The sequence below is a fragment of the Camelus dromedarius genome, chromosome 12 (assembly GCF_036321535.1).
Source record: "Camelus dromedarius isolate mCamDro1 chromosome 12, mCamDro1.pat, whole genome shotgun sequence".
In the NCBI taxonomy this organism is placed as follows: Eukaryota; Metazoa; Chordata; class Mammalia; order Artiodactyla; family Camelidae; genus Camelus; species Camelus dromedarius.
Window position 1 is genome coordinate 8,779,173 of NC_087447.1, and position 20,025 is coordinate 8,799,197.

General features: G+C 49.2%; 1 protein-coding gene across 3 annotated transcripts in view; it reads left to right on the forward strand.

Annotated features, from left to right (window-relative positions):
• The window catches only part of AHNAK (AHNAK nucleoprotein), an 89,842-nt gene that overhangs the window by 11,547 nt on the left and 58,270 nt on the right, over positions 1-20,025 (forward strand). Inside the window, exon 5 of one of the 3 annotated variants that reach the window (XM_064492256.1) lies at positions 814-19,359. The exons of the other annotated variants lie outside the window; for them this stretch is intronic. Within the exon in view, the coding sequence (XP_064348326.1) occupies positions 814-18,492 (17,679 nt within the window). The 3' untranslated portion in view covers positions 18,493-19,359. Of the gene's footprint in view, positions 1-813; positions 19,360-20,025 lie in introns of those variants that run through there. 3 annotated transcript variants of the gene reach the window in all.

Sequence of the window (20,025 nt, forward strand, 5' to 3'; positions counted from 1 at the left end):
CTGCTCTCAGCCTCTGCGCTCTCTGCTGAGCCAGCCTGCTTCTCCTCTTCATGGGTGGCTGATGCTGCCCCTTCAGAAGCTTCCATTGGTCTCTTCAGAGGGTCCCAGCACTGGGACCCACTCTTGTGGCCTGGTCCTTGATGTCGGGAGGGAGGCAGTCAGCTTTGCCAGGATCTTTGAAATGATTTCACAGTGCCCAGCTCTGCCTCACAGACACCGCTTTCCTCCTTCCAGAGGCCTGGACTCACCTGTGAGTCAGAGGCTGGGCAGCAGGGGCCCTGAGGGGCGTTTCTCTGCTCCTTCTGCTGGCGTTTATTTAGCAAATAATGAGTCTTCAAAGTGGAAGTGTGAACCCAAGTACAGCCAGGCTTAACAAATGCTTCCCAAAAGGTCCCTGGGAGGGTTCCCCTCCAGATTAAACAAACAAGCTAGGGAGTTGAGAGCTGAGAGCTGAAGGGTCAAAGTCTGCACAGAGCTGGTCACCTGGAGGAGTCCCTGGGGCTCGATGAGCTGAATCTAAAATTGATTTTAAATCCTTCTCCCAGACCACATGGTCCAGGAGTCTCACCGCAGCCCCTTCCTGTACCTTTCGCTGACCGGAGTTTCCCCAAATGATTTCTGTTTTCCTCCTGTGATAGGGCTGTCGCCCCTTTCTTCAGCACCTTGTGCTCTGTCCCGAGAGGCTCTGTGGACCCCCGATAGGGTCCTGGCTTCTTTGGGAAATGGGCAGCCATGTTGTCGGCTGGGCTGTGGCCGGGCGTCTGTAACTCACGCAGACTCTGCTGCAACCTGTCCGGGCGTGTCTTTCTGCAGAGCGGGGATGACGAGGAGTACCAGCGCATCTACACCACGAAGATCAAGCCTCGGCTGAAGTCGGAGGATGGAGTGGAAGGGGGTCCTGGGGAGACCCAGAGCCGCACCATCACGGTGACTAGAAGAGTCACAGCCTACACTGTGGACGTGACAAGCCGTGAAGGCGCCAAGGACATCGACATAAGCAGCCCTGAGTTCAAGATCAAGATTCCGCGGCAGGAACTGACTGAAATCTCCACTGTGGATGTGGAGACCCAGCCTGGGAAGACAGTGATCAGACTGCCCTCGGGCTCGGGGGCAGTGTCTCCAACCACAGGCTCCACTGTGGACATCCGAGCAGGGTCCATTTCTGCTTCAGGACCAGAGCTCCAAGGTGCTGGCCACTCAAAGATCCAGGTCACTGTGCCTGGAATAAAGGTGGGAAGCCCGGGTGTCAGTCTCAGTGCAAAGGGCATGGACTTGGGTAGCAAAGGAGGGGTCCAAGTTCCAGGAGTGGATGTGTCGTCTTCTTTTGGGGGTGGGGCAGTAGAGGGGCAGGGCCTATCTCTTGAGGGTGGCAATAATGGGACAATTAAAATTCCCACCATGAAAGTGCCCAAATTTGGTGTCTCAGGCCAGGCCCCAGAGGCAGGGTTGAGTGTTTCTGTCCCTGAATTCTCTATGGGGCACAAGGGTGGCACGCCAGGCTTGACCATCGGAGGGGACATCCAGACCCCTCAGCTTGAAGTCAGTGCTCCATCTGCCAAGATTGAGGGGCTTGAGGGGAAGCTGAAGGGCCCCCAAATCACTGGGCCATCCCTTGAGGGTGACCTAGGCCTGAAAGGTGCCAAGCCACAGGGGAGTTTAGGGGTGGACATCTCCGTGCCCAAAATCGAGGGCAGCATTACTGGCCCCAGTGTGGAAGTTCAAGCCCCTGATGTTGATATTCATGGGCTTGGGGGAAAACTGAATGTGCCCAAGATGAAGGCCCCCAAATTCTCTGTATCAGGTTCTAAGGGAGAGGGAGCCGGCATTGATGTGACCCTGCCCACCGGGGAAGTGACTCTTCCTGGGGTCTCTGGGGACATGGGCCTGCCTGAGGTTGCTACTGGCGGGCTGGAAGGGAAGGTGAAGAGTCCTAAAGTCAAGACTCCTGAAATGATTATTCAGAAACCTAAAATCTCCATGCAGGATGTGGATCTGAGCCTTGGAGCCCCTAAACTGAAAGGAGACTTTAAGGTTTCTGCCCCTGTTGTGCAGGGTGATATTAAAGGCCCTCAAGTGTCTGTTAAAGGCTCCAAGGTAGACATAGAGACACCTGGCCTAGAGGGGACTGTGACCGGCCCCAAGCTTAGTGGTCCTTCTGGGAAAGCAGGAACCTGCAGGATCTCTATGGCAGATGTAGACTTAAATGTGGCTGCACCAAAAGTGAAAGGGGGTGTAGGTGTCATGCCTCCAAAAGTAGAGGGGACAGTCAGTGTCCCTGAAGTTGATGTCAAAGGCCCCAAAGTGGATGTCAGTGTCCCAGATGTGGACGTTCATGGCCCAGATTGGAACCTGAAAATGCCCAAGATGAAAATGCCCAAGTTCAGCACCCCTGGAGTCAAAGGGGAAGGGCCAGGTGTAGATGTGAGTCTCCCCAAAGGAGAGATCAGTATTTCAGGGCCCAAAGTCAATGTGGAAGCTCCAGATGTCAACATAGGGGGCCTGGCAGGCAACCTTAAAGGCCCTGATGTTAAGCTGCCTGAAATGAGTGTCAAGACACCAAAGATCTCCATGCCTGATGTAGATCTGCATGTGAAAGGCCCAAAGGCAAAAGGAGAGTATGATGTAACAGCACCAAAACTTGAAGGAGAGCTGAAAGGCCCCAAAGTGGACGTTGCTGTCCCTGATGTGGACATTCATGGCCCAGACTGGCACCTGAAGATGCCCAAGATGAAAATGCCCAAGTTCAGTGTGCCAGGGTTCAAAGCGGAGGGCCCTGAAGTGGATGTGAACCTGCCCAAGCCTGATGTGGACATTTCTGGGCCCAAGGTAGATGTCAATGCTCCAGATGTGAGTATTGAAGGACCAGAGGGGAAATTGAAAGGACCCAAGTTTAAGTTGCCTGAGATGAATATCAAAGCCCCAAAGATCTCCATGCCAGATGTGGACTTACATTTGAAAAGTGCAAAAGGAGAATATGATGTCACAGTGCCAAAGGTTGAAGGTGAGATCAAAGTTCCTGATGTTGAGCTTAAAAGTGCTAAAGTGGACATTGATGCTCCAGATGTGGACGTTCATGGCCCTGACTGGCACCTGAAGATGCCCCAAATGAAAATGCCCAAGTTCAGCATGCCTGGCTTCAAAGGAGAGGGCCAAGAAGTGGATGTGAACCTGCCCAAGGCTGACGTTGACATTGCTGGACCCAAGGTGGACATTGAAGTTCCAGATGTGAATATTGAAGGTCCAGATGCAAAACTGAAGGGCCCCAAGTTCAAGATGCCTGAGATGAATATCAAGGCCCCAAAGATCTCCATGCCTGATGTGGATTTGCATGTGAAAGGTCCCAAGGTAAAGGGAGAATATGATGTTACAGTGCCAAAAGTGGAAGGGGACCTGAAGGGGCCAAAAGTAGACGTCACTGCCCCAGATGTTGAAGTTCATGGTCCTGATTGGAACCTAAAGATGCCCAAGATGAAAATGCCCAAATTTACCATGCCTAGCCTTAAAGGAGAGGGCCCTGAACTGGATGTGAATCTGCCCAAGGCTGATGTTGACATTTCTGCACCCAAGGTAGATATTAGTGCTCCAGATCTGAGCCTTGAAGGACCAGAAGGGAAGCTGAGAGGTCCCAAGTTTAAGATGCCGGAGATGCACTTCAAAGCTCCTAAGATGTCCCTGCCAGATGTTGACATGGATCTTAAAGGACCCAAAATGAAAGGGAATCTAGATGTGTCCACAAAAATAGAAGGTGAGATGAAAGCTCCAGATGTGGACATCAAAGGGCCCAAAGTAGACATTAAAGCACCAGATGTGGAAGTTCAAGGTGCAGACTGGAGCTTGAAGATGCCCAAGATGAAAATGCCCAAGTTCAGCATGCCCAGCTTCAAAGGCGAGGGCCCTGAAGTGGATGTGAACCTGCCCAAGACTGAAATCGATGTCTCAGGACCCAAAGTTGACATTGAAGCCCCAGATGTGACCCTTGAAGGTCCAGTAGGGAAGCTGAAGGGCCCCAAGTTTAAGATGCCTGAGATGCAATTCAAGGCCCCCAAGATCTCTATGCCTGACGTGGACTTAAACTTGAAAGGCCCCAAAGTCAAAGGGGATGTGGATGTGTCTGTGCCCAAGATAGAAGGTGAAATGAAAGTGCCAGATGTGGACATCAAAGGGCCCAAAGTGGACGTGGATGTTCCAGATGTGGATGTTCATGGCCCAGACTGGCACCTGAAGATGCCCAAGATGAAAATGCCCAAGTTCAGCATGCCTGGCTTCAAAGGAGAGGCCCCAGAAGTGGATGTGAACCTGCCTAAAGCTGATGTTGACATCTCAGCACCCAACGTTGACATAGAAGCCCCAGATGTCAGCATTGAGGGTCCAGAAGGGAAGCTGAAGGGCCCCAAGTTTAAGATGCCTGAGATGCACTTCAAGGCCCCCAAGATCTCCATGCCTGACGTGGACTTAAACTTGAAAGGCCCCAAAGTCAAAGGGGATGTGGATGTGTCTGTGCCCAAGATAGAAGGTGAAATGAAAGTGCCAGATGTGGACATCAAAGGGCCCAAAGTAGACGTGGATGTTCCAGATGTGGATGTTCATGGCCCAGACTGGCACCTGAAGATGCCCAAGATGAAAATGCCCAAGTTCAGCATGCCTGGCTTCAAATCAGAGGGTCCTGAAGTGGATGTGAACCTGCCTAAAGCTGATGTTGACATCTCAGCACCCAAAGTTGACATAGAAGCCCCAGATGTCAGCATTGAGGGGCCAGAAGGGAAGCTGAAGGGCCCCAAGTTTAAGATGCCTGAGATGCAATTCAAGGCCCCCAAGATCTCTATGCCTGACGTGGACTTAAACTTGAAAGGCCCCAAAGTCAAAGGGGATGTGGATGTGTCTGTGCCCAAGATAGAAGGTGAAATGAAAGTGCCAGATGTGGACATCAAAGGGCCCAAAGTGGACGTGGATGTTCCAGATGTGGATGTTCATGGCCCAGACTGGCACCTGAAGATGCCCAAGATGAAAATGCCCAAGTTCAGCATGCCTGGCTTCAAAGGAGAGGCCCCAGAAGTGGATGTGAACCTGCCTAAAGCTGATGTTGACATCTCAGCACCCAAAGTTGACATAGAAGCCCCAGATGTCAGCATTGAGGGGCCAGAAGGGAAGCTGAAGGGCCCCAAGTTTAAGATGCCTGAGATGCACTTCAAGGCCCCCAAGATCTCCATGCCTGACATGGACTTAAACTTGAAAGGCCCCAAAGTCAAAGGGGATGTGGATGTGTCTGTGCCCAAGATAGAAGGTGAAATGAAAGTGCCAGATGTGGACATCAAAGGGCCCAAAGTGGATGTGGATATTCCAGATGTGGATGTTCATGGCCCAGACTGGCACCTGAAGATGCCCAAGATGAAAATGCCCAAGTTCAGTGTGCCTGGCTTCAAATCAGAGGGCCCTGAAGTGGATGTGAACCTGCCTAAAGCTGACATTGACATTTCTGGACCCAAAGTTGACATTGAAGCCCCAGATGTGAGCCTTGAAGGTCCAGAAGGGAAGCTCAAGGGTCCTAAGTTTAAGATGCCTGAGATGCACTTTAAGACTCCTAAGATCTCCATGCCTGACATTGATTTAAACCTCAAGGGCCCCAAGGTGAAAGGTGATGTGGATGTTTCTCTGCCCAAAGTTGAAGGGGATCTGAAAGCACCAGAGGCTGACATCAAAGGTCCCAAAGTGGACATTGATGCTCCAGATGTGGACGTTCATGGCCCAGACTGGCACCTGAAGATGCCCAAGATAAAAATGCCCAAGTTTAGCATGCCTGGCTTCAAAGGAGAGGCCCCAGAAGTGGATGTGAATTTGTCCAAAGCCGACATTGATGTCTCAGGTCCCAAGGTGGACATTGAAGTTCCAGATGTGAATATTGAAGGTCCAGATGCAAAACTGAAAGGTCCTAAATTTAAATTGCCAGAAATGAATATAAAGCCTCAGAAGATATCCATGCCAGATGTTGGCTTGCATTTGAAAGGCCCTAAAGTAAAAGGAGATTATGATATTACAGTTCCAAAAGTAGAAGGAGAGATAAAAGCTCCTGATGTGGACGTCAGGGGTCCAAAAGTGGACATTAATGCACCAGATATGGGAGTTCATGGTCCAGACTGGCATCTGAAGATGCCCAAGGTGAAAATGCCCAAGTTCAGCATGCCTGGCTTCAAAGGAGAGGGCCCAGAAGTGGATGTGAACCTGCCCAAGGCTGACATCGATGTCTCAGGACCCAAGGTAGACGTTGAAGTTCCAGATGTGAATATCGAAGGTCCAGAAGGGAAACTAAAAGGCCCTAAGTTCAAGATGCCAAGCATGAATATACAGACACACAAAATCTCTATGCCTGATGTTGGACTTAATCTGAAAGCCCCTAAACTGAAAACTGATGTAGATGTTGCTCTTCCCAAAGTCGAAGGAGACTTGAAAGGTCCTGGAATTGATGTAAAAGCCCCTAAAATGGATGTGGATGTTGGCGACATTGATATTGAATGTCCAGAAGGAAAGATGAAAGGCCCCAAGTTTAAGATGCCTGAGATGCACTTCAAGGCCCCCAAGATCTCCATGCCTGATGTGGACTTAAACTTGAAAGGCCCCAAAGTCAAAGGGGATGTGGATGTGTCTGTGCCCAAGATAGAAGGTGAAATGAAAGTGCCAGATGTGGACATCAAAGGGCCCAAAGTGGACGTGGATGTCCCAGATGTGGACGTTCATGGCCCAGACTGGCACCTGAAGATGCCCAAGGTGAAAATGCCCAAGTTCAGCATGCCTGGCTTCAAAGGAGAAGGCCCAGAAGTGGATGTGAACATACCAAAGGCTGACATTAATGTTTCTGGCCCCAAAGTGGACATTGATGCTCCTGATTTGGATATTGAGGGACCAGAAGGAAAATTAAAAGGCTCTAAATTTAAGATGCCTAAATTCAATATCAAAGCTCCCAAGATATCCATGCCAGATGTGGATTTGAATTTGAAGGGACCCAAACTGAAAGGAGAGGTAGATGCTTCTGTGCCAGAACTAGAAGGTGATCTCAGAGGACCGCAAGTTGATATCAAAGGTCCTGGTGTGGACCTGGAGGTGCCTGATGTCGACCTGGAATGTCCTGATGCAAAGTTGAAAGGTCCGAAGTTTAAGATGCCTGAGATGCACTTCAAGGCTCCCAAGATCTCCATGCCTGATGTGGACTTAAACTTGAAAGGCCCCAAAGTCAAAGGGGATGTGGATGTGTCTGTGCCAAAATTGGAGGGAGACTTGAAAGGCCCCAGTGTGGATGTGGAGGTGCCTGATGTTGATCTGGAGTGTCCTGATGCAAAGTTGAAAGGCCCTAAGTTTAAGATGCCTGAGATGCACTTTAAGACCCCTAAGATCTCTATGCCTGACGTGGACTTTAACTTGAAAGGCCCCAAAGTCAAAGGGGATGTGGATGTGTCTGTGCCCAAGATAGAAGGTGAAATGAAAGTGCCAGATGTGGACATCAAAGGGCCCAAAGTGGACGTGGATGTTCCAGATGTGGATGTTCATGGCCCAGACTGGCACCTGAAGATGCCCAAGATGAAAATGCCCAAGTTCAGTGTGCCTGGCTTCAAAGCAGAGGGTCCCGAAGTGGATGTGAACCTGCCTAAAGCTGATGTTGACATCTCAGCACCCAAAGTTGACATTGAAGCCCCAGATGTGAGCCTTGAAGGTCCAGAAGGGAAGTTGAAGGGCCCCAAGTTTAAGATGCCGGAGATGCACTTCAAGGCCCCCAAGATCTCCATGCCTGATATGAACTTAAACTTGAAAGGCCCTAAAGTCAAAGGGGATGTGGATGTGTCTGTGCCCAAGATAGAAGGTGAAATGAAAGTGCCAGATGTGGACATCAAAGGGCCCAAAGTGGATGTGGATGTCCCAGATGTGGATGTTCATGGCCCAGACTGGCACCTGAAGATGCCCAAGATGAAAATGCCCAAGTTCAGCATGCCTGGCTTCAAATCAGAGGGCCCCGAAGTGGATGTGAACCTGCCCAAAGCCAACATTGATGTGTCAGGACCCAAGTTGGACATTGAAGCTCCAGATGTTAACATTGAGGGTCCAGAAGGAAAACTGAAAGGCCCCAAGTTCAAGATGCCTGAGATGCATTTTCATGCCCCCAAGATCTCCATGCCTGATGTTGATTTCAACTTAAAGGGGCCTAAAATGAAAGGAGACTTTGATGTTTCTGCCCCAAAGCTAGAGGGAGAGTTAAAGGGTCCAGGCTTAGATGTCAAGGGCCCCAAATTGGATGTTGACATGCCAGATGTAGCTGTGGAAGGCCCTGATGGCAAATGGAAAGGTCCTAAATTTAAGATGCCAGATATGCATTTTAAAACTCCTAAAATCTCCATGCCGGACATTGATCTACACTTAAAAAGCCCCAAGATAAAGGGAGAAGTGGATGCAGATGTTCCCAAATTGGAAGGTGACCTCAGAGGTGGTATCGGTGGGCCAGATATTGACATTGAAGGACCAGAAGGCAAACTGAAAGGCCCGAAGTTTAAGATGCCTGACATGCATTTCAAGGCCCCAGATATTTCTATGCCTGATGTGGACCTAAATCTGAAAGGACCAAAAATCAAGGGGGATGTAGATGTGTCTGTGCCTGAGGTAGAAGGTAAAATTAAAGTACCAGATGTTGACATCAAGGGCCCCAAAGTAGACATAAATGCTCCTGATGTTCATGGCCCAGACTGGCACCTGAAGATGCCCAAGATGAAAATGCCCAAATTCAGCATGCCTGGTTTCAAAGCAGAGGGCCCAGAAGTGGATGTGAACCTGCCTAAGGCTGACATCGATGTTTCAGGACCCAAGGTGGACATTGAAGGCCCCGATGTTAACATTGAAGGGCCTGAAGGAAAGTTGAAAGGTCCTAAGTTCAAGATGCCAGAGATGAACATCAAAGCCCCCAAGATCTCCATGCCTGACTTTGATTTGCACCTGAAAGGTCCTAAAGTGAAAGGAGATGTGGATGTTTCTCTGCCTAAGGTGGAAGGTGACCTAAAGGGCCCTGATGTTGACATCAAAGGTCCCAAAGTGGACATCGATGCTCCAGATGTGGACGTTCATGGCCCAGACTGGCACCTGAAGATGCCCAAGATAAAAATGCCCAAGATCAGTATGCCTGGCTTCAAAGGAGAAGGCCCAGAAGTGGATGTGAACCTACCTAAGGCCGACATTGATGTCTCAGGACCCAAAGTGGATATTGAATGTCCTGATGTGAATATTGAAGGACCTGAAGGAAAGTGGAAAAGTCCAAAGTTTAAAATGCCTGAAATGCATTTTAAGACTCCAAAGATATCCATGCCAGATATTGATCTTAATTTAACAGGTCCCAAGATAAAAGGAGATGTGGATGTCACAGGTCCCAAAGTAGAGGGAGATCTTAAAGGACCTGAAGTTGACCTCAAAGGCCCCAAAGTGGACATCGATGTCCCAGATGTGGATGTTCATGGCCCAGACTGGCACCTGAAGATGCCCAAGATGAAAATGCCAAAGTTCAGCATGCCCGGCTTCAAAGGAGAGGGCCCCGAAGTGGATGTGAACCTGCCCAAGGCTGACATTGATGTGTCAGGACCCAAAGTGGACATTGAAGCCCCAGATGTGAGCATTGAAGGACCAGAGGGAAAGTTGAAAGGTCCTAAGTTCAAGATGCCAGAGATGAACATCAAAGCCCCAAAGATCTCCATGCCTGACTTTGATTTACACTTGAAAGGTCCTAAAGTAAAGGGTGATGTGGATGTTTCTCTGCCCAAAGTTGAAGGTGACTTCAAGGGCCCTGAAGTTGACATCAAAGGACCCAAAATGGACATCAGTGTCCCAGATGTAGACGTTCATGGCCCAGACTGGCACCTGAAGATGCCCAAGATGAAAATGCCAAAGTTCAGCATGCCTGGCTTCAAAGGAGAGGGCCCAGAAGTGGATGTCAATCTGCCCAAGGCTGACATTGATGTCTCAGGACCCAAGGTGGACATTGAAGGCCCTGATATTAACATTGAAGGGCCCGAGGGAAAGTTGAAAGGTCCTAAGTTCAAGATGCCAGAGATGAACATCAAAGCCCCCAAGATCTCCATGCCTGACATTGATCTTAATCTGAAGGGCCCCAAACTGAAGGGTGATGTGGATGTGTCTTTACCAAAAGTGGAAGGTGAGCTTCAAGTTCCTGAAGTTGATATTAAAGGCCCCAAAGTGGACATTGATGTCCCAGATGTGGACGTTCATAGCCCAGACTGGCACCTGAAGATGCCCAAGGTGAAAATGCCCAAGTTCAGCATGCCTGGCTTTAAAGGAGAAGGCCCAGAAGTGGATGTAAACCTGCCCAAGGCCGACATTGACGTCTCAGGACCCAAGGTGGACATTGATGTTCCAGATGTGAATATTGAAGGTCCTGATGCGAAACTGAAGGGCCCTAAGTTCAAGATGCCAGAGGTGAATATCAAAGCTCCTAAGATATCAATGCCAGATTTGGACCTTAATCTTAAAGGCCCTAAAATGAAGGGAGAGGGGGATGTTTCACTTCCAAATGTAGAAGGTGATTTGAAAGGGCCTACTCTTGACATTAAGGGCCCGAAGATGGATGTAGATGCACCAGATATTGACATTCATGGCCCAGAAGGCAAATTAAAAGGTCCAAAACTGAAGATGCCTGACATGCATGTAAACATGCCCAAGATCTCCATGCCAGAAATTGACCTGAATTTGAAAGGCTCAAAGCTTAAGGGAGATGTTGATGTTTCTGGGCCCAAATTAGAAGGTGACATTAAAGCTCCCAAGTTGGATGTAAAGGGCCCAGAATTGGACGTTTCTGGTCCTAAGCTCAATATTGAAGGCAAGTCAAAGAAATCTCGTTTTAAGCTTCCCAAGTTTAATTTTTCAGGCTCTAAAGTTCAGACACCTGAGGTAGATGTCAAAGTCAAAAAGCCAGATATTGATATAACAGGTCCAAAAATTGATATTAATGCTCCTGATGCTGAGGTCCAAGGAAAAGTGAAAGGACCCAAATTCAAAATGCCTTTCCTGAGTATTTCATCTCCTAAAGTGTCTATGCCTGATGTGGAGTTAAATCTGAAAGGTCCTAAAGTCAAAGGAGACTTAGATGTTGCAGGTCCTAATTTAGAAGGTGACTTTAAAGGACCCAAAGTGGATATCAAGGCACCAGAAGTGCATCTCGATGCACCTGATGTGGATGTTCATGGTCCAGACTGGAATTTGAAAATGCCCAAGATGAAAATGCCCAAGTTCAGTGTGCCTGGCTTAAAAGCAGAAGGGCCAGATATGGCTGTGGATCTACCGAAAGGAGATATCAATGTAGAGGGTCCCAGAATGGACATTGAGGGTCCAGAATTCAACGTGGAAGGAGGCCTAAAAGGTCCCAAACTTAAGATGCCTGACATGAATATCAAAGCTCCCAAGATCTCCATGCCTGACATTGATTTAAACCTCAAGGGCCCCAAGGTAAAAGGTGATGTGGATGTTTCTCTGCCCAAAGTTGAAGGGGATCTGAAAGCACCAGCGGTTGATATCAAAGGCCCCAAAGTGGACATTGATGTCCCTGATGTGGACGTTCATGGCCCAGACTGGCACCTGAAGATGCCCAAGGTAAAAATGCCCAAGATCAGCATGCCTGGCTTCAAAGGAGAAGGCCCAGAAGTGGATGTGAACCTGCCCAAGGCTGACATTGACATTTCTGGCCCCAAGGTGGACATTGATACCCCAGATGTGAATATTGAAGGTCCAGATGCCAAACTGAAGGGCCCCAAGTTTAAGATGCCAGAGATGAATATCAAAGCTCCCAAAATCTCCATGCCTGACCTTGACTTTAACCTGAAGGGCCCCAAACTGAAGGGTGATGTGGATGTGTCTTTGCCAAAAGTGGAAGGTGACCTCAAGGGCCCTGAAGTTGACATCAAAGGCCCGAAAGTGGACATTGAAACTCCTGATATTAACATTGAAGGCCCAGAGGGGAAATTGAAGGGGCCCAAATTCAAGATGCCAGAGATGCACCTAAAGGCTCCCAAGATCTCCATGCCTGACATTGATTTAAACCTGAAGGGGCCTAAGGTGAAGGGTGATATAGATGTTTCCCTTCCCAAGATGGAAGGAGATCTGAAAGGCCCTGAAATTGACATCAAAGGTCCCAAAGTGGACATCGATGCTCCAGATGTGGACGTTCATGGTCCAGACTGGCACCTGAAGATGCCCAAGATGAAAATGCCCAAGATCAGTATGCCTGGCTTCAAAGGAGAAAGCCCAGAAGTGGATGTGAACCTGCCTAAGGCTGACATCGATGTTTCAGGACCCAAGGTGGACATTGAAGGCCCCGATGTTAACATTGAAGGGCCTGAAGGGAAGTTGAAAGGCCCTAAGTTCAAGATGCCAGAGATGAACATCAAAGCCCCCAAGATCTCCATGCCTGACTTTGATTTGCACCTGAAAGGTCCTAAAGTGAAAGGAGATGTGGATGTTTCTCTGCCTAAGGTGGAAGGTGACCTAAAGGGCCCTGATGTTGACATCAAAGGTCCCAAAGTGGACATCGATGCTCCAGATGTGGACGTTCATGGCCCAGACTGGCACCTGAAGATGCCCAAGATAAAAATGCCCAAGATCAGTATGCCTGGCTTCAAAGGAGAAGGCCCAGAAGTGGATGTGAAACTGCCCAAGGCCGACATTGATGTTTCAGGACCCAAGGTGGACATTGATGTTCCAGATGTGAATATTGAGGGTCCAGATGCAAAACTGAAGGGCCCCAAGTTCAAGATGCCAGAGATGAACATCAAAGCCCCCAAGATCTCCATGCCTGACTTTGATTTACACCTGAAAGGTCCTAAAGTGAAAGGAGATGTGGATGTTTCTCTGCCTAAGGTGGAAGGTGACTTAAAGGGCCCTGAAGTGGACATCAAGGGCCCCAAAGTGGATGTGGATGTCCCAGATGTGGATGTTCATGGCCCAGACTGGCACCTGAAGATGCCCAAGATAAAAATGCCCAAGATCAGCATGCCTGGCTTCAAAGGAGAAGGCCCAGAAGTGGATGTGAAACTGCCCAAGGCCGACATTGATGTCTCAGGACCCAAGGTGGACATAGACACTCCTGACATTGACATTCATGGTCCAGAAGGGAAGCTGAAGGGCCCTAAGTTTAAAATGCCTGACTTGCATCTCAAGGCACCTAAGATGTCCATGCCTGAAGTTGACCTGAATCTGAAGGGTCCCAAGGTAAAAGGTGATGTCGACATTTCTCTGCCCAAAGTTGAAGGTGACCTCAAGGGCCCTGAAGTAGACATCAAGGGCCCCAAAGTGGATGTGGATGTCCCAGATGTGGACGTTCATGGCCCAGACTGGCACCTGAAGATGCCCAAAGTGAAAATGCCCAAGTTCAGCATGCCTGGCTTCAAAGCAGAGGGCCCAGAAGTGGATGTGAACCTGCCCAAGGCCGACATTGACGTCTCAGGACCCAAGGTGGACATTGATGTTCCAGATGTGAATATTGAAGGTCCAGATGCAAAACTGAAGGGCCCCAAGTTCAAGATGCCAGAGATGAACATCAAAGCTCCTAAGCTCTCCATGCCTGACATTGACTTAAACCTGAAAGGACCCAAAGTAAAGGGAGATGTGGATATTTCTCTGCCTAAGGTGGAAGGTGACCTCAAGGGCCCTGAAGTGGACATCAAGGGCCCCAAAGTGGACGTCGATGTCCCAGATGTGGATGTTCATGGCCCAGACTGGCACCTGAAGATGCCCAAGATAAAAATGCCTAAGATCAGCATGCCTGGCTTTAAGGGAGAAGGCCCAGAATTGGATGTGAGCCTGCCCAAGGCCGACATCGATGTCTCAGGACCCAAGGTGGACATTGATGTTCCAGATGTGAATATTGAAGGCCCAGATGCAAAACTGAAGGGCCCCAAGTTCAAGATGCCTGAGATGAACATCAAAGCCCCCAAAATCTCTATGCCTGACCTTGACTTTAACCTGAAGGGCCCCAAAATGAAGGGTGATGTTGATATCTCACTGCCCAAAGTTGAGGGTGATCTCAAGGGCCCTGGAGTGGACATCAAGGGCCCCAAATTGGACATTGACACTCCTGATACCAATATTGAAGGTCCAGAAGGAAAACTGAAGGGGCCTAAATTTAAGATGCCAGAGATGAACATTAAAGCACCTAAGGTCTCCATGCCCGACTTTGACTTAAATCTGAAAGGGCCTAAGGTAAAGGGGGATGTGGACCTTTCGCTGCCTAAGGTAGAAGGTGATCTGAAAGGGCCAGAGCTGGACATTGAAGGTCCTGAAGGGAAACTCAAAGGACCCAAATTTAAGATGCCTGATGTCCATTTCAAAACCCCACAAATCTCCATGAGTGACATAGATTTGAACTTGAAAGGACCTAAGATAAAAGGAGATTTGGACACTTCCATTCCTAAACTGGAAGGAGATCTGAAGGGCCCCAAAATGGATATTAAAGGCCCTAAGCTGGACATAGACACTCCTGATGTTGACATTCATGGTCCAGAAGGGAAGCTGAAGGGCCCTAAGTTTAAAATGCCTGACCTGCATCTCAAGGCACCCAAGATCTCCATGCCTGAAATTGACCTGAATCTGAAGGGTCCCAAAGTAAAGGGCGATGTGGACGTTTCTTTGCCCAAAGTTGAAGGTGACCTCAAGGGCCCTGAAGTGGATGTGGATGTCCCAGATGTGGACGTTCATGGCCCAGACTGGCACCTGAAGATGCCCAAAGTGAAAATGCCCAAGTTCAGCATGCCTGGCTTCAAAGCAGAGGGCCCAGAAGTGGATGTGAACTTGCCCAAGGCCGACATTGACGTCTCAGGACCCAAGGTGGACATTGATGTTCCAGATGTGAATATTGAAGGTCCAGATGCAAAACTGAAGGGCCCCAAGTTCAAGATGCCAGAGATGAACATCAAAGCTCCTAAGCTCTCCATGCCTGACATTGACTTAAACCTGAAAGGACCCAAAGTAAAGGGAGATGTGGATATTTCTCTGCCTAAGGTGGAAGGTGACCTCAAGGGCCCTGAAGTGGACATCAAGGGCCCCAAAGTGGACGTCGATGTCCCAGATGTGGATGTTCATGGCCCAGACTGGCACCTGAAGATGCCCAAGATAAAAATGCCTAAGATCAGCATGCCTGGCTTTAAGGGAGAAGGCCCAGAATTGGATGTGAGCCTGCCCAAGGCCGACATCGATGTCTCAGGACCCAAGGTGGACATTGATGTTCCAGATGTGAATATTGAAGGTCCAGATGCAAAACTGAAGGGCCCCAAGTTTAAGATGCCAGAGATCAATATCAAAGCTCCCAAAATCTCCATGCCCGATGTTGACCTGGATTTGAAAGGATCCACAGGCAAAGGAGATTTTGATGTGTCTGTCCCTAAGATTGAAGGGACTTTCAAAGGCCCAGAAGTAGACCTGAAAGGCCCAAGTCTGGACTGTGAAGGCCCTGATGCCAAACTCAGTGGCCCCCACTTGAAGATGCCATCACTGGATATATCTGCCCCTAAACTAACTGCTCCTGATATTGATTTGCATCTCAAGACACCCAAAATTGGAGTTTCTGGCCCTAAGTTAGAAGGCGGTGAACTGGACCTCAGGGGACCCAAAGTTGATTTAGAAGCTCCAAGCTTAGATGTACACATGGAGAGTCCAGATATTAACATCGAGGGGCCAGATGTGAAAATTCCCAAGTTTAAGAAACCCAAGTTTGGATTTGGGGCAAAAAGCCCCAAAGCGGACTTTAAGTCACCTTCGCTTGACATGACAGTTCCTGAAGCAGAGCTGAATGTTGAGACTCCTGAAATTGGCGTTGGTGGCAAGGGCAAGAAAAGTAAGTTTAAAATGCCTAAAATTCACATGAGTGGTCCTAAAGTTAAGGCCAAAAAACAGGGATTTGATTTGAATGCTCCTGGAGGTGACATTGATGCCACTGTCAAGTCTGATGTAGATGTCAATGTTGGGGGGCCGGATGCCACATTTAAAGTCGATGTGAAATCTCCCAAGACCAAGAAACCTATGTTTGGGAAAATGTACTTTCCAGATGTAGAATTCGACATTAAATCACCTAAATTTAAAGCTGAGGCTGCTCTCCCTAGCCCCAAAATGGGGGGCGAAATCCAGGCACCTGATCTGGATATTTCTTCCCCCGGGATTAATGTGGAAGGTCCTGACATCAAGCTGAAGGCTCCCAAGTTCAAGGTGCCAGGTATGGATGTCTCAGGGCCAAAAATAGAAGGCGACTTGAAAGGCCCCAGGGTGCAGGCAAACCTGGATGCACCTGACATCAACCTTGAAGGCCCAGATGCTAAAGTCAAGGCACCGTCATTCAGCATTTCTGCCCCTCAAGTCTCTGTCCCCGATGTGAACGTCAGCTTGAAAGGACCAAAGATAAAGGGTGATGTCCCCAGTGTGGGACTGGAAGGACCAGACATAGATCTGCAAGGTCCAGAATCGAAAATTAAGTTCCCCAAGTTTTCGATGCCCAAGATCGGCATTCCTGGTGTGAAAATGGAGGGTGGGGGAGCTGAGATCCAGCTGCCCTCTCTTGAAGGAGGCTTGAGCTCACCGGATGTTAATCTCGAAGGGCCTGATGTGTCTCTGAAGGGGCCAAAAGTAGACTTGCCTTCAGTGAATGTCTCTGTGCCGAAAGTCTCTGGACCGGACCTTGACCTGAACATGAAAGGACCAAGTTTGAAGGGAGACCTGGATGTATCTGCTCCCGGCCTGGATGTGTGTGCCCCCAGGCTTGACCTCAGAGGAGTCGGTGGAAAGGTGAAGGTGGAAGGAGATGGTGTGAAAGTGCCCGGTATTGATGCCACAGCGACGCTTAATGTTGGTGCGCCAGATGTGACCCTGAAGGGACCAGGCCTGCAGGGGGACCTGGCTGTCTCTGGTGACATCAAGTGCCCTAAAGTATCAGTAGGTGCTCCCGATCTAAGCTTGGAGGCACCTGAAGGTGGTATTAAACTTCCCAAGATGAAGCTGCCCCAGTTTGGCATCTCTGCTCCAGGGTCTGACTTGGACATTAATGTCAAAGGGTCACAAGTTGCTGGAGAACTAAAGGGGCCTGGCATGGATGTGAACCTTGGAGGCCTGAACCTGAAAGGGCCTCAGATCTCTGGCCCTCAAATCTCAGCACCAGATGTAGACTTGAACTTGGAAGGACCAAAAGTGACAGGGAGCCTTGGGGCCGCTGGTCAGATGAAAGGCCCCACTGTTGGAGGAGGTCTCCTGGGCTTCAGTGTTCAAGGCCTAGAAGGAAACCTCCAGATGCCGGGAATGAAGTCATCTGGATGTGACGTGGAGCTCCCAGGTGCGAACGTGAAACTCCCAAGTGGGCAAATTGCTGGTCCTGAAATCAAAGGTGATCTGAAAGGTTCCGGAATAGGTTTCCATGGGGCCGCTCCCGACATTGGCGTGAAAGGGCCTTCACTTCATGTGGCAACTCCCGAGTCAGATTTTGGTGTCAGCTTGAAGGGCCTGAAAATCAAAGGAGGTGTGGATGTTTCAGGGGGTGTCAGCGCCCCAGATGTCAGCCTGGGCGAAGGGCAGGTGAGCGTCAAAGGCTCCGGGGGTGAGTGGAAAGGACCCCAGGTCTCCTCTGCTCTCAACTTGGATGTACCTAAGTTGGCTGGAGGACTTCATTTCTCAGGACCAAAGGTAGAAGGAGATGTAAAAGGAGGCCAGATTGGACTTCAGGGTCCTGGGCTGAGTGTGTCTGGGCCTCAAGGTCACTTGGAAAGTGGATCTGGAAAAGTAACATTCCCCAAGATGAAGATCCCCAAGTTCACCTTCTCTGGCCGTGAGCTGGTTGGCAGAGAAGTGGGGGTGGATATTAACTTCCCGAAAGCAGAGGCCAGTGTCCAGTCTGGTGCCGGAGAGGGTGAGTGGGAAGAGTCCGACGGAAAACTTAAAAAATCCAAGATCAAAATGCCTAAGTTCAATTTTTCTAAACCTAAAGGGAAAGGTGGTGTCACTGGCTCACCAGAAGCATCAATTTCAGGGTCCAAAGGCGACCTTAAGAGCTCCAAGGCCAGCCTCGGCTCTCTGGAAGGAGAGGCAGAAGTTGAAACATCTTCGCCCAAAGGCAAATTCTCCTTATTCAAAAGCAAGAAGCCACGGCACCGCTCCAGTTCCTTCAGCGACGAGCGGGAGCTCTCTGCACCTGCCACCCCGACAGGGACTTTGGAGTTTGAAGGTGGAGAAGTGTCTCTGGAAGGCGGGAAGGTCAAAGGGAAACACGGGAAGCTGAAATTTGGTACCTTTGGTGGATTAGGGTCAAAGAGCAAAGGTCATTATGAGGTGACTGGGAGCGATGAGGAGGCAGGCAAGTTGCAGGGGAGTGGCGTGTCCTTGGCCTCCAAGAAGTCCCGACTGTCATCTTCCTCTAGTAATGACAGTGGGACTAAGGTTGGCATCCAGCTCCCTGAGGTGGAATTGGCAGTTTCCACAAAGAAAGAGTAGCAGGCCTTTGTGTGTGTACATATCTGTATAAAAAGACGTCAGCCTTAGGTGTGTTTGTATATAAACGCCGAAGAGAAACACGCCGACAGCCTCAGCAGTAACGCAAAGATCCGGGCTCTGCCAGTGGCAAGCGCTGAAAAGCCAACCAACCGCCTTTAGACTCCTCCTGGAGCTTTACAGATAGGGAAAGAGTTCAAGTTCTTCGTCCAGCCCATGTGCAAGGTCAACAGTTTTTGCCTTAAGATTTCAGGTTTTTTTTTGTTTTTGTTTTTTTTTTTTTTGCATTGAATGCTGAGAGCTCCTGTTTACTAAGCAAGCTTTTGTGTTTATTATCCTCATTTTTACCGAACATTGTTAGCGTTTGGGTCATGGAAACCCACTTTTTCATTGTAATAACTTTTGGGGCTTTTGTTAGTAAGGGTGGGGTGGGGTAGAAGGCAGTCCAGGGGGGCCAGACCTCCATTTCTCCTACATTTGGAGCTACTCAAGCAGCAAACACCCAAAGATGGCTGAGAGGGGCCGCTGGGCAAGGGCGTGTGGGTGTCTCTAGGACTCTTTGGCCTTGCTTTTCTCCCCCAGGGGTGGCGGTCCCAGCTGATTGGTTGGGTAGTCCTCATGGTGAGAGGGAATTAGGATCTGTTTGCAAATTAGTCAACCCACCAGCTCAACCCCGGGAGGGTCTTCGAATCTGTGTGTTGTAAGAGAAATGTTTTCTTCATGATCGCCGCGTTCCTGATATTAGTTCTGATTTCTTTTAACAAATGTTATCATGATTAAGAAAATTTCCAGCACTTTAATGGCAAATTAATTGAGAATGTAAGAAAATGGATGCTGTCAAGGGCAAATAAAGCTGTTTATTAACCCTGATGCACTGTGCCTTTCCTTTCTCTGCTGGGGGAATGCAGCCTGGGAGGCTGCCCACCCAGGCCTGACAGGTCAGGCTGGGTCCACTCAGTGGTGTTGCTAGTTTCCTTAGTGGGAAATGGGAGGGATTCTTTGCTTCTCGAGTCTCATGGTGAGACTGGTTGCACCGTGGATGAGAAGTCAAGAGAGGCTGGGCGTGCTGGCAGCCTGAGCCCCAGAACTGCCCCCCACCGCCAACTTGGCATCCTCTGATAGCAATACACAATTTAGAAATGGTTCCGGGGGTGGGGGTAATGGCTCAGTGGCGGAGTGCTGACCTAGCATGCACAAGGTCCTGGGTTCTATTCCTAGTACTTCCGTTAAAAAATTAAAAAGAGAAAGACATGGTTCTAAATGAGTAAAAGGACAAGGACACAGATGTGAATGGAGAAAAAAAAAAAGGGCCTATTGGAGTGGGAGAGCGGGGTCTGGCTGTGGTCACAGGGCTGCCAGCTCTTCCCGACTTGGCTGCAGTTGACCTGCCCTTCCAGGCCTCAGTTTCCTCTTTGCAATAAGGGTGCTGATCTCATATTACACGTCTTTATGTTTCCTTCTAGTCCATTTTAGGGCTAAACTTTAAGAAAAATCTCTTCTGACCAAAGTCCCCTTTTGATTTCCAGCTCTGCAGGT